The sequence below is a fragment of the Sturnira hondurensis genome, unplaced genomic scaffold (genome assembly GCF_014824575.4).
Source record: "Sturnira hondurensis isolate 20B ecotype Veracruz unplaced genomic scaffold, ASM1482457v3 Scaffold0001872, whole genome shotgun sequence".
Taxonomy (NCBI): domain Eukaryota; kingdom Metazoa; phylum Chordata; class Mammalia; order Chiroptera; family Phyllostomidae; genus Sturnira; species Sturnira hondurensis.
In genome coordinates this window covers 3,615,899-3,630,495 of record NW_028074503.1, presented here as the reverse complement: position 1 = coordinate 3,630,495, position 14,597 = coordinate 3,615,899, and the positions used below count along the sequence as shown (strand labels likewise).

At 48.1% G+C, this 14,597-nt stretch overlaps 1 protein-coding gene across 1 annotated transcript in view; it reads right to left on the bottom strand.

Annotated features, from left to right (window-relative positions):
* Nucleotides 1-14,597, bottom strand: part of LAMA3 (laminin subunit alpha 3) — a 255,409-nt gene that overhangs the window by 141,495 nt on the left and 99,317 nt on the right. Inside the window, exons 12-13 of the mRNA XM_037031991.1 lie at nt 13,580-13,714; nt 371-508 (exon numbers count right to left, since the gene is read on the bottom strand). Of these exons, the coding sequence (XP_036887886.1) occupies nt 371-508; nt 13,580-13,714 (273 nt within the window). The remainder of the gene's footprint in view (nt 1-370; nt 509-13,579; nt 13,715-14,597) is intronic.

Below are 14,597 nucleotides of genomic sequence, written 5' to 3'. Positions count from 1 at the left end.
CAACATCAGTGCCACCGCTCGGACCCGAGGAGAAGCTAGGATGCCCTGGGAAAAGGGGAAAGGAACGCTGGGCTTCACTAAAAGGGGCCATCTTCACCACACTGAGAATTTACATGTGAATCGAGAAACACAAATTTATAACACATGGGAGTGTGTTAAATTTTAGGAATCAATCATTTTTGATTACCTAGAGAATGCATGTCTGAAAACGTATTTGCATTTTTAATAACCAAGCAGATTAGTGTCAAACATGGATGCGACCGGTGCTGGGTTTGTGGGATTTGCACGCTGCTCTGCAAGGCTGGCTGCACACCCTTCAGAGAGGACCCCTGCCCACCCCACCCCCCACCACATCAGATGTCTTCCCTACCTTGGCAGTGGGGGAAATCATAGGCTCCTGAGAGACACCTGTCACACTGCCGTCCTGTGATCCCCGGCTTGCATTCGCACTGCCCAGTCACTGGATTGCAGGGCATCCGGTAGGAGCCAAGGGCTGAACACTGGCAGGCTGGATGAAAAGACCTCCGTCAGACACAGGGTGGTGGGGTATGGACCTGGATGAGAACGGGGGTGGGCTGGAAACACCCAAATGCAAGTCCCAGCTTCACCACTTAGTAGACCTGGAACCTGACACAATCTGGCCAAATGCCCCGAGCCTCAGTTTCCTCTCCCTTAGGTGGGAATGGTCCTAGTGTCTATCTGACAGCATTAAATAGGATCACACCCAAAGGAGCTGGGACAACATCCATCTCACAGTGAGCACTCAACGATGCTCATGAGTTTTGTTTTTGCTGTTGTCAGTTTCATATTTGGCAAGATTGGCCGATTGTGGACGAGGGTTGGGAAATGCCTCTTGCATGTAGTAACTGGTGCTCATCAGAGAAGGAAGAAGGGAATGACCAATGGGGGTGTGACTCACTGGAGGGGACACATTAATTCCATACCCCACCAGGCATCAAGTGCAAACTATTCCAATCCAGATCAGCCTCCAACTGTTCCCCCCTTTTTTCCCTGTTCACCTCTATCCATATTTGACTTCTCAGGGTGTAGTGAAGTTGAATCATCACAGAAAAAGCTACATGGGCAGGGCTGGAAGTGGATGGGAAAAGGCATCCCAGTTTCCTCTCTCTCACCTCAAGTAGGGGAACTAAACAAATGTGGATGGAGAGAACTGACTCTGCTCCCTTCCCCCTGGGTCGGGCTCCTACCCGACTGCACAGCTAACCTCCCACAGGGCTGCAGTTACTCAGCATAGCTCCCATTCGCACTGTGAGGACCCTGCTCCTGCAGAGGGGAGAGCAGGGGAGAGGGCCCACTGATTTCCTGAGCTGGACGGTTTCCCATCTTAAGAACAGGAAGGAACTGAGAGATTGCCTCGTTTATTTCCACTGTTACATAATGAAGTTCAGAAATTAAGTGACAGTTCCAAAGTCACCAATGAGTCTGTAGCAACGGGTTTCAGTCTCTGGGGCAGACACATCTGGATTCAAGAACCAGCTCGGCCTCTCAGCTGTGCAATCACGGGCAAGCGGCTCAGCCCCTCTGAGCCTCAGTTTCCTCTGCTATAAACTGGAGCTGATGACAGGACCATGTCATTAGAGAGTCACCAGTTTCAAGGCATGAAAAGCACTGAGCACAGGACTTGGAGTAAAGGAAGTGCTCAGTAAGGGTTTGGTCTCGTTACCATCAGTCCTGTGATCACCCAGTGCCCAGTGCTCGGGGAGGTGCCCCGTAGGTGACCCCAGGCTGCATTAATGGGATCAGGGAGTCAGTACTCCTGACTTCCAAATTCACAGTCAGGGCATGCAGTCAAAAAACCCACAAAAAACCCCCCAAAATACCACAACCTTGTTTGCAAGGTTTCAAAGATTATGCACCCATTGAGGTCTTGGGAAAGAAAAGAAAGATTCATGAGGTAAACCGTACATTCTGGTGATTTATTTGAGAGTGTCTTCAGGACATGTCCAGCCCCACATCACCAAGCCCGGGAGCCCAGAGCTCCGCTGGGCACGAGACCAGGCCACGTTTACTCTCCTTGGCAGGGCTTGTCCCAGGCCCCCCCCCCCCCCCCGTTTTCTCATTTGCCAATTACCTGGGACTTCAGCGGGCTAGGTGTCTCGATCATATTTCACAGTTTCCTAGTGGCAGACCCACTCACCACCACACCGCCCTATTTTATATTCATCCATCCAGCAGACTTTGATTAAATGCCTACTGTCCATCAGCGCCATGGCTAGGTGGGGGGCGGAGGTGAATATGAAAAGCCCACATCCCTGATCTCAGGGAGCTAAAAATCCAGAAGAGGAGCTAGAGAATTATTGACACTGTATGACGCAACCTCCCCCCCATCTCCAAGACACTATAAGGGAGATGAGGAAAGTCAGCCGGCCCTCGGCAGACAGCAGCACAGGCCTCGCATCTCCTGCTGCCGCCTGGGTCAGCCTTCTCTCATGGCTCCTTGCTCCCCCCGGCCTGTGCTTACCAGGGAACAATTTACTGAGGAAATGTTCTTGGATGGTTAACTTTGCATGTCACATTGCCTGGGCTATGGGGCTTCAATGTTTGGCCAACATCAGTCTAGATGTTATTGTAAAGGTGTTTTATTTAAAGATGTGATTAACATTTAAATCAGTTGACCTTGAGTAAAGCCGATGACCCTCCATGGGTGGGCCTCATCCAATCAGGTGCAGGCATGAATCAGGTGTAGTCTTTTCTAGAAGAAAAGACTGAGGTCCCAAAGGAGGAAGGAATTCTTCCTCCGAACTGCCTTGCAACTCCCGGGGCAACATCACCTCTTCCCTGGATCTGCAGCCAGCTGGTCTGCTTGCAGATTTTGGACTTCCAGCTCCTACAATCACGTGAGCCAATTCCTCAAAATAACTCTGTATGTGTGCACTCAGAGACACACACACTCACACACATCCTACTGGTTCTGTTTTTTCTTCAGAAGCCTGACTAGTACAGGCTCTGTCTGCTGTTCCTGCCCTAAAAGAAAGTGAATGCAGAGAGAAAAGCGCTCACTGGGCAGAGCGGAGCGTCAGGCACCTGGAGCGCCATGATGGCATCACAATAATGCAGGTGCCACCTACACTGACCCCTCGGGAGGTGTCCAGGGAGCCTCAGGAGACACAGTTACACCCCAGAGCAGGACACAGAGACCCAGCCTTAAACGCAGGTTCACCGCTCCAAACTGTCAATTGCTCAACCTGGCATCGCCCTCCTCATTTCAACCCCGCTGTCGGTGAAAGCTGCCAAACCCCAAACCCAAACCCCAACATTGGCAGCCCTTGTCTCACTCTTGGAAATACTATAAGGCTTTACAAATATTTCAATTCTGCTCTTTGTTTTGGTCCAGGCCCTTTGAAGTTTCTGGAGTATTTTACTTCTCATCTACTTATTGTTTCTGATTTAAGGTATTTTTATTCCCCAAAAGTACTTGAAAATAATGATTAAAAGATCCATGGTGTCGGGGAGCTTGTCTGCTCTGTTCCCCAATGTCTTCCAGCATCGAGCACAGTCCTGTTCCCTCATACGTGCCAAATGGATATTTGTTAAATGAAAGGATAAACAACAGTTGAAGTCCTTCTACCAGTCCAGCCCATATAGGTTCTTCATAGGTGCTCTCTCGCTGAATCTTGCAATGCTGCTAGGAAACAAGTATTGCTATGAGTAACACCATTCTCTTCCCCATCCGTCAGTAAGTGCAAGGCAAACACAGCTCCTATTGTTTCAGGGATGCTCTTATTGCCCGTGATTTTGGAGTGTGTTCTTCTGTTGGAAAAGCAGGCAGGCACATTCTTCAGTCAAAGCCCCAAAGCCAGCGGTCAGTTCCGTGATACTGAGCACCATCTACCTCTCTGGATAATGGACTTAGGGTAGATTCAATCTATAGAAAATCCTAAGGCTTCTTCCAACCAATCACCTTAATGTTCTCCTAGATAAAAGCTGAGTTACAAAGTGAAGGGCCAGTTCAAGGCAAAATTGAATTTGCACAGAATTTGGCCTCAGATGTCCCCCACCCCCAGCTTTCCAGGTCCTGTGTGTCTCCTGGGAAAGGCTGGGAGGACTGTCCTGGGCGCTCCCCCAGCCAGGAGCCCTCCCAACAGCTCCATCCGCCATCAGCTGGTGCATTTGGCCTCTTCTCCGGCCTCTTTGTTGGATTCATGAGAATATGTTCACAGATAGGTTAATCTTGGACTGGCAATATATTTCTAGGAGTTTTCTAAGAAACGACCTATCACCACAACCCAAAGACCACAGCAAACTCCAACAGGGACAGTTCTGGGCCCTGGGTCAGGGGTTGATGTGGTTGACGTTTAGGGGCAGCTGCACTTTGCCCTCCTTCTGTTTCTAGCCATGGAGGACCCATCGTTCCCACCTTCCAGGCCTCTGTTCTAGCCAACTGCACCAGCAGAGATGTGAAGGAAGAAAGGGAGAAGAGGGAGAGAAAAATACAGAAAAAGGAGAGGAAGCCAGGAATGAGGGGTGAGGAGACAGAAAAGACAGGGTTGCATGGGAAGGGGAAAAGTGAAGAGTCAACACCCCCCCCACCTCCCCCCACCCCCGCAATGACAAGGTTAAACTAGAGTCCCAGTTGCATTCTGTGGTTGACAATAAAGAGCTGAACCAGACATCAACATAATTACAAATTACAAATACATGCAGACAATTCCCCAGTGTGGCCTCATATTTCACACCTATAAGAAAGTACAGAGCACAGGAGCGAGTCAGAATTAAAATGGCAGACCAAGGCCCCATGCTAAGAGAAGTCTGGAATAAATCAAGTTAAAGTAAAACATGAATGCAGGACTGCAGCTGGCACAAACAACTTAGGAAGGTTTTAAAATTCCTTTCCTAGAAGATTTTTAAAAGTCTTTAAAGCAATACAGAGCAAAGTCATAAGAACATTTTTTTTTTTGGCTAGAATATACTGAACCATCTAATGTAGCATTTGGGGTCATATTGATTTGACTCTAAAATTCAATAGCAATTGACTTCATCCAAAAAAGATCATAAACTAAAATGTTGGATCAGACCTCGATGCTAGGTCAAGTTCAGATTTCAGTGAGTGTAAGCTTCAGCTGCTAGCTTCAAAGCCACTGCCCAAGAAAACAATTTTAAATGATCACAAAAGCTGTTAGAAAAAGGCGAGAGCAGGAGAAGTGAGACCATCACAGACAGAATGTGGGAGCATCCCACACTCCTCTGGAACCTGACAGTTCGAATCTGAAATGACAAACTGTGTGGTTATTCCTCCAACCGTACCAGGCATAAGGCAGACCGCGCACTTCTCGTAAAACTCAGAAAACAGCTCTAAGGCGGTGGGGGGCTTCTCAGAGGTTGGGTGTGTTTAGTGGTGTCCACAAACACCAGATGTGAGGTGAACTGCTTGCCCATTCAAATTCCAGAGCCTGAACAATGCTTTCTCCTTCCCTCATCCACACTTCGCGGGGAGCTTACGAACAGGTGGAAAACAAAAGGGAGAGTGAAAGCAGAGCACACAATGTACCCGCACTCTCTCTGCCCCATTCAGTGAGCCCCGCCCCCCACCCTGACTTGAATGGAACCCTGCAGAGGCTGACCCCACGCGTTCACCCCAGGAGCCGAGAGTGCCGCCTCTAGCCCGTAGCACAGTAGCAGTCAGCATAGCTTCTTCCTCTCATGCTTCCTTGTTCCCTGGGCCACCTTCCGGCCAGAGAGGTCAAATGGCTTTGGGGGGCCCTTGGAAGCAGGGTTCTAAACTAGCTCTAACTGAAAATATAAATGAGATGATAAAGTCCTATTGTTTATAAATCTGGACTCCAATCACTTAGTGCTGGGAACAGTGCATGACCTTCATGCACAGCACCTGATTAAAGAGCTTCTCAGGCCAGAGGTCATCAGGAAGAAAAATGCTACAGTTAAATCTCAGAGGCTTTCCTCATCTCTCACAGGACTGGTCACTTTGGAGAACTACACGTTTTCAGAATGCCGAGGGTTTCACTGACACGCGGTTTTGCCCCTGCTCTTTGGTTGTGGCACCCTAATTTTGCCGGGGGGGAACCGCTCTCCCCCTCGCTCCATCCACACTGTTCAGACAAGTGTTGGCTCCTCTCTCAAGTTCGGGGATGTGGGAAGACTCAGGTGTGGCTGTCGGAGCACTGGATTCCAGGGCCCAAGGTTTGATTCAGGAGCAAGTGACCCAGTCATAGCCAGAACCGCCCTGGAGGAACACACATTCTCATCCCCAAGACTCACACCTAGAAGGACCGTATCAGGCTGCTGAAGCAGCCACTACAAAATACTACAGACCGGGTGGCTTCAACAACAGGCGTTTATTTTCTCACAGTTGGGAGGGCTTCGGAAGTCCAAGATAAGATACTGGCCAGTTCAGTTCCTGGTGAGAACTGTCTTCCTGGCTTTCTTCTGTGTCCTCACACGGGAGGGAGAGAGCAATAGGGAGGTAGGAAGCGGGGCGGGGGGGGGGGGGGCACAAAAGCTACTTGGAAGGAAAATCATAAGGACACTAATCCTGTCAGGTTACTACTCATTTAACCTTAATTTCTTCCTTAGTCCACGTGCCTTCATATTGGGGATCAGGACTTTTGATTTATGAATCTCAAGGAGGCACAATTCAGCCCATAGCAAAGTATGCCTAAGAACTGTTGGCTACTTTTTTTACCACCATCTGAGGCCTAAGAATAAAGCCAATGTCTATGATTACAGAGTTAACAGTGGAGAAAAACAGACTGGCCACTCTCTTTTGAGCATCTGGATCAATCTGTTCCTGAAACCAAATGGGCCTGGACTGTTCCATTACATCCAAAAAGTTATTTTTGCCTTAAATAAGTGTAGGTAGTTTTCCGTCCCACGGAACTATAGATCTTAGCCAACTCTTTTAACCACCCAAATGTTCTCTTTTAAAAAGCAGTCTTACCAAATAGCACTCTTACTACCATGTACTATATCCCTTCCTGCCTTCTGAAACAGGTACTTAGGCTTAATTTAACTAGTCCCATGGCCATCACTGCACAGCTCATTTACTTATTGTCATAGTGACTCGCTTCCCTACCAGCACCTTCTAGAGCTGGGCGGATCCTTTGCGCTTCATTAAGGGGCCTCTCACTGCCCTCCTTAACTTTCACTCTGCTTTCCTAGCTCCCGACTGTCTCGCCTTGATAACTCTCCCTCCTTTCTCATGTTATGTTGCTGATTCTCCATTGGTTTGGCTTGGGAAACAAATAACCACACTTAGTTCAATTTTCCTTTTTTAAGGGAGCAGTCTGAGAGAGGGCCTGTGGGTTCCTTTAGTTGTAAAACGCTCATCTTTTCGGTGTGCTTTTCGACTTCACAGAGGCAAGAGGGATCAGGGGATCTTCGTGTTTGGTTCTCACTTTTGCTCGAGAGACAAGAACCAGATACCCAAACTCCAGCTCAGCGGAATGATAATACTCCAGTTTAAAGAATTATAGCACACATTTACAAACAGGGACTTTTTTTTCCGAAAAAAAAATGGTCAAAACTCGGGGTTTGTTATAGAAATCTGTGTTTAAATAAACAGAGCATTAAAAAAAAACGGTCGCAGTTCCTAGAAACAAATCAGAATCATGGCGTCCTTTTAAGGAGACTATGGTAATTAGGCCACATGGAGATGCAATTAGGGGTTTTACAACTAGCCTATTGAACAACTCCTACTGTAATCTAAATCCTATGGCCCTTTTCAACCTTATTCAGTGTGGGTGATTGTTCCCCAGCACCCTGATGAAACCTGTAGTAAATTCTCGGGCTTCTCAGCACACTCTCTGGTAAGAGAGGAATCTAAACTTAGCACAAGGTCAAATCTCCCCTCCTCCAGCTCAGACCTGATTCAAGACAAAAGTCCCCAGTGGGAGGAGGTGCTGGTGGTGGTGGTGGTGGTGGTGGTGAGGGAGTGGGCATTCTTTTTACACTGTGGGCTCCAACCTCGCATTGTCCCAGAGTGGGGATGGGGTAGGGTGTGGTGGGGGGCCCTGGAAGAAGAGAGAAAGGAAAGGATTGTTTTCTTGGACCAGCCCTGAAGACATCTGAAGCTGAGTCTCCTTCCAGGGGTGCTCTCTAGGGTGACTCCCTGCTGGGCACCTCTCTCCTGCGCCCCCCCTGCCCCCAGTGACAGGGGCCTCTCTATTCCTGTTGCCTGTGACTCTCCTCAGCTCACGGTTTCTCAGCCCTAGGTAATATACTAACCAAGTCTATTTTCTGTCTTCTGATGCTTTGACATCTCGGGGGTCTTGCTGACTCCGGAGAAGCTGCCCCTCCCTGGGTTACCCAGTTCCTGGAGTGCCCAGAGAGTGCACATTCCAAATGCAAACCAACCAGCTCAGAGCCCGCCTCCTTCCTCTACTGGCTCCCACACTGGGGCCACTAACCCACTGCCCCTGACCACCCAGAGCCAAGTGCCAGACAACTAGGCACAACCCCTGAGGCCCACAACCCACTAAACTATTCAGCTAGCCAGTCCTAAGCCTGCTCACTGCCTCACCCATTCCTTCCTGCAGAAACCACAACCCAGGCTCCTGCCCACAGTCTCTCTCCCTGGCCCCCCGACCAACCCCAGTGGTTCCTGGGACTCCCAGGGCCTGCTCCCTCCTCTTGGAAACTGGTCGTTTTCTCCGGATCCGTAGAGCCTTGCCAAACATCAACTTTTTAATAAATACACTATCTTTTTAAAAGATTTTATTTATTTCTTTTTAGAGAGAGGGGAGAGGAGAGAGAAAAAGAGGGAGGGAAATACCAAGTGGTTGCACATGCCCCAACTGGGGACCAGGCTGCGACCTAGGCACGTGCCCTGACCTGGAATGTCCTTCCGTTTTATTGGCCAAGGTCTCCTGCTGCCTCTAGGGAGGCAGCATCCAAGGCACCCCACCCAGCCTCTCCCAGAGGGGGCCGTGGAAACACCCGCACCTGGGCCATTCTCAGCGCAGCGATACCCTCCCTGCCGGACCCCAGACAAGAGCCACCCAGTTCTCAGCCTTCCGGGTTTTCTAAGCCAAAGCCTGGCCCCAGGCACCTCTGTCCTGCTTGAAGCATGAAAGTTTTGAGGTGCAGGGTAAGCACCCACTCTCCTCTTGGGAAGGGTTTGCAGCCCAGAATCTCTCTCCTCCATTCTCTAACCTTTTCCCATCACTTTGAGTGTGAAAGTCTTGAGTGTTAAGAAACAGGTCTCTGGGTATTTCCTTTGCTCTTAGAATTTTCTATGAGAGTTTAGGGCTGCTTCTTCAATTTAAACATTTTTAAAAGGAGTGATATGGTAGTTTTAAAAAATGTTTCCTTTGCATTTGTTTTAAATGTAAGAAAGGTTTTCTTTGATATTCATATCAAGAAGCTGAGAGGATTCTCATTTGAAAGAGTGACCCCAATGAAAAGGCAAATTATTGCAGACATTTGCAAAATCCCAATCATCTTGTTAGTTCTGCCCCTCCTCCCCGAAAAGGGCCCCAAACTGAATTTACTTCTCAAGTTCAAACCTTTTAAAAGGGTAATTGGCTGCCGCTTCCATTTCTGGGTAGCTCGTTGCTAAGGTCAGACTGGTCCCCGAGTCCTTGAGTCAGGGGGTGTAAAGACAACGGGACCGCGGCTTGTTTACCCTCCCTCCTTCTTGCTGGGTTGAAGGCAGCAGCAGAGTAAAGACAAGATCAGGGCTTGAAGATGAAACGAGGAATGCATCCCACTCCAGCTCCCTGCGTGCCCTAGCGATCATGCACGAAGATAAACAGGGTGGTTTCCCACCTCTTGACCAGGTTGGAGAAGCAATTATTCCTGTGTCCATGGCATAGGACTATCTTCAGGCAGATTTAGGTTTATCGGGTTATTGATGGAATTTACTGAGCAAAGAGAGAGATACTAGATGCACCCAAATGCTCCCTGACTTCAGGCTGTAACTATTTGAAAGTCTGAAGCCACAAGGCCAAGGAGTAGAATAAAATAAAAGCGACAAACTTCTCAGAACCACAGGCAAATCCTCTAGGATCGTTTAACGCAGTAGCTTTCACTCTTTTTAGCCACGCCCGCACTGAGAGATACATTTTATACTGCAACTCAATAAACATGCGGGCGGGCACACAGAGGTAGAGGGTAAGAAAGAGAGAGAGTGAAATAAGTATTTGCAGCTATTTATAAAAAAACCATGAATAAGAACTTCACAAAACATCTCTTTCCATGACTACTTGTGTTGCGCCCTAATAGTTTCTAGTCTATTTCACTTTGATGGCAGTCTATACCCACTAATTTACTTCTCCATCCAATAATGGAAGTGACCCGCAGTTCGTAAAACTCAGCGTGGAGGCCCGTGCTCAGGCTTTTCCATGTGCTGAGGGTGCTCAGGGAAGAGAACACAACTCCTGCAGTAAACCAGGCTGGGAGGCAAGAAACACGAGTGCGCTCCTCACTGTGCAACGATTTAGCTTCCACTTTTTCTCTTGGGTCTCTGAACAGTTGCCGTGAAATCAGTAATTTCAATAACTTTTAACTCTAAAATCCTAAACCACGTTGTTGTATCACTGTTGTGAAAGATGGAGGTCAAACGTACGGAGAGATCAGGGTGGGTGTGTCTGCAGAGGACACACCCCATTTTAATTTTTCCTCTCTTCTGCAGTATCTGTATTTTTAACCAGTTTATTGATACAATTCTTATACTATAAAATTCATTCATTTAAAACGTATGATTCAGAGTGTTTTTAAAAGGTATATTCACAGGGTTGTGCAACCATCAGCACACGATCTGATTTTAAAAACACTTTTGCCCCCACCAGAGAAACCCCACATCCACTGCAGTTGATCCCATGCCCACCTCTCTGTCTCCCCACCCCCACCCCAGCCTGAAGCAACTGCTAACCTACTCCATGAATTTGCCTATTTTGGACATTTCATATAATTGAAACCATAAAATAAACGGTATTTTGTGACTGGTTTATTTAACTTAACATAATGTTTTTAAATATATTTTATTAATTATGTTATTACAGTTGTCCCATTTCCCCCCCTTATCCCCCTTTGCCTTGCACACCCCCTCCCACCTGCATTCCCCCCACCCTTGGTCACATCCATGGGTTGTACGTACAAGTTCTTTAGCTCCTCCCCTCCCATACTATTCTTAACCTCCCCCTGTCCATTTTCTACCTACCATTTATGCTTCTTATTCCCTGTACCTTTTCCCTTATTCTCCTCCCTCTCCCCCGCCCCGCCCCTTGATAATCCTCCTTGTGATCTCCATTTCTGTGATTCTGCTCCTGTTCTAGTTGTTTGCTTAGTTCGTTTTTGGTTTTGTTTTTTTAGGTTTGGTTTTTGACAGTTGTGAGTTTGTTGTCATTTTACTGTTCATATTTTTAATCTTCTTTTTCCTAGATAAGTCCCTTTAACATTTCATATAATAAGGGCTTGGTGATGATGAACTCCTTGAATTTGACCTTATCTGAGAAGCACTTTATCTGCCCTTCCATTCTAAATGAAAGCTTTGCTGGATAGAGCAATCTTGGCTGTAGGTCTTTGGATTTCATGACTTGGAATACTTCTTTCCAGCCCCTTCTTGCTTGCAAGGTTTCCATTGAGAAATCAGCTGATGGTCTCATGAGAACTCCTTTGTAGGTGACTGTCTCCTTTTCTCTCGCTCGTTTTAAGATTCTCTCCTTCTCTTTAATCTTGTGTAATGTGATTATGATGTCCCTTGGTGTGTGCTTCCTTACTGGATTCTGGGAACCAGTTTTTTCGGTCAGAGGTTTTGAGGCTCTATTTCTCTGCACTGGAACCATGGGTTGCATGGTAAGTCTAGCTCCCCAGTTGTTCCTCCGGGTCTATCCACACACAGGTGTGGGACCACCCAGTCCTCCCTCTGCTGCCTGGCTGCGAGTCCTGTCTGCCCCAGGGGCCCATCTCCGCCCCTCCTACTGGCCTGGATGAATGTTTCTTCTTTAACTCCTTGGTCGTCAGACTTCTAAACAGTTCAATTTTCTGGCAGTTCTTATTATTTTTGGTTTTTAAATATGCACTTGTGCTTCTTTTGGTTGTGCTAGGAAGCACAGTGTATCCACCTATGCCTCCATCTTGGCTGCAAGTCAATTCTGAAGTCAAGGAACAAGATGAAAGAACGCCCCCTTTCCGCCCTTACCCTCCCACCTGCTGGGTGACCAAATCTCTGTCCAGAAACTGCTGAGAGTTTCTGTGGCCCCAGAGAGGCAAAGGCTGAGAAGTGGGGCAGAGGATAGAGGTCCATGGACAGGGTGCACCAAGGGGCCAGGAGGAAAAGGAGGAGCTTGGGGTGTGGAGGGGCTTGCATGCAGACATCTATTCAGACAGAGAGATAACTGGGATTGGGCTCCAGGCTCTTAAAATGATGCAGAGGGTAAAACAGGGCAGAAGAAGGAGGGTTAAGGAATAATAGCAGCCATACAAGTGAGGACGCCCCGACTCTAGGAACTTTACCTGTCGGTGTGTATGTAACCTGCACATCACATTACAGGGCAGTCGCTATCATTTGGAAACTGAGGAACCAAGAGATGAAACAAGTTGCCTAAGGTGATGGCCAGTGCAAACCGTGCTCTTGGCCACTTTGTCCTCCAGCTTTGGGGAAGCTTTTTCCTGCTCCCCTCTCACACACACAGCTCCTTACTGTGGCTGATTGTGCTGACCTTGTGGATGCTCAACAGTAATGCTAACCTCTTCCTGTGTTGAGAGGCTGGGAAACTAGAAATAGTACTTTCCAGGGTCTCCTGGAGTTGGATTCTGGATGACTGGCATCCAACTGGGTCTTACAACTAAGAAGCATTTGAATAAGATTAGAAATAGAGGAGAGTAAGGCAGAGGCTGCCTTCCTGTGGCTTGTGGAGTGTTTCTGCAGCTGTGCCCTGTCTGGTTTCCTGGGCACAGGGGTTAGCACCTGACTATTTATAGCAAGTCCCTGTCTGGGTAGAATACCTGCAGAGGTGTTAAGTTCCTGCCCTGAGCCCTGAGTGATAACCTTCTCTTCTTCCTCCTTCCCTTCCCAACATCAGCCACTGGGGGAAGAACAGTGGCAGGTAGTGAGAAGGAGGCAAAGGAGAAGGACTTTGGCAAGTTGACTCAGACATCTGCTCATCCTCCCACCATCTACAGCACACCTATTGTGCTCTACAGACTGGGCGAGACATTTCCTGCTCCTATCCTCTGTCCCTGTCAGTCACGGTCACCAGGACTGGTACACAACAGTGGGGAGGGAGGCGTTTGTGGGTTTGTGTATGCTGTCCTCTTTCCCTGGCACGCCCTGCCTCCTCCCCTTGGCTACCTGTCAGGTTCTGAAATACTGCTCAGACACCACCTTCTCTGCAAAGCCAGCATTTGCAGGCACATAGGCAGCCGAATCCAAAGCCTACGTGTTTGACCACCAGGGAGGAGGCAGGGGAGGGCTGAAAAACAGGAGAGAGGTGACATGGCCCGAGGAGGAGGACAGTCCCATATAATGCACATATCTAAGTCAAGGGCTTATTTATTAAGCTGCAGGCCCCACTGCTATGCCAGAAACAGCCTCTGCACTTCCCCAGGAGGAAGTTTATCTTCCGGGACTGATGATCACCAGGCAGCCTTGCCCACTTACCTTGGCAAATAGGGAATGAGTAGAAACCTGAGCGGCAGGCATCACACCGAGGGCCCTCAACCCCAGGGCGGCACAAGCATCTTCCACGGTCATCACATATTTCCGGGAGAACGCCTTCCAAGTTACAATCACACCCTGTGGAGGAGAAGAGACGTTCGAGGCATCTCTCCTGCCCTTTGTCGGTTTCTCCCTTCCCCCAGGGTTCCATCATGACAACATAGATTATGATACATCTATGGTTTACAGACATCCTTCACCGGAAGACCACATCTTAAAGGGAGATACAACAAATATTCAGGGAAAGTCGGAGATGCCACTACAACATGCAGGGTGAGCATCGGTTTGCAAAACACCTTTTGAAAAGTTTTGACATCTACTTTTGTGAAAATGCTTCATCTCACCCCAACTCTGAGCTTTGTAGAGTAAAAAACTTCAATTTAATAGATTCCCAGCTAATGGCAATCTTTTTATTTATTGATTTTTCAGAAAGAGAGAGACACATCAATTTGTTGTTCCACTTCTTCACGTACTCATTCACGTACTCGTTGGTTGATTCTCACTGTGCTCTGACCGGGGATGGAACCCACAACCTTGTATATTGAGATGATGCCCTGACCAACTGAACCACCTGGCCAGGGCCTAATGACAGTCTTGAAGTAAACATACTTCTACCTCCCATTTTTAGAAGCAAAGAAACAAATGTAAATTCAGCTCAACCACGTGCCGCACATGGCTTTGTGGGGGAGTCACCCAGGCTGTGGCACTTAACCCCCAGGCATGAGCCTGCCCAGAAAGTCAGGGTGCTTGTAAGCCCACAAAGAAGTGCTTTCCCACCTCAAGACCTTCCGCTGCCTGCAGTGCCTTTCCCTGGTTCTTTCTCAGTTCAAAGTCACCCCCAACCAATCTGTACAAGCAGGGTCCCCACTTCCTCTCCTATTGTCTCTTAGCTGTTTGCCTTTCATGGCACTTTAATTACTGAAACCACCATGGGCCTCATGACTCACTTTGACCAGTGGAA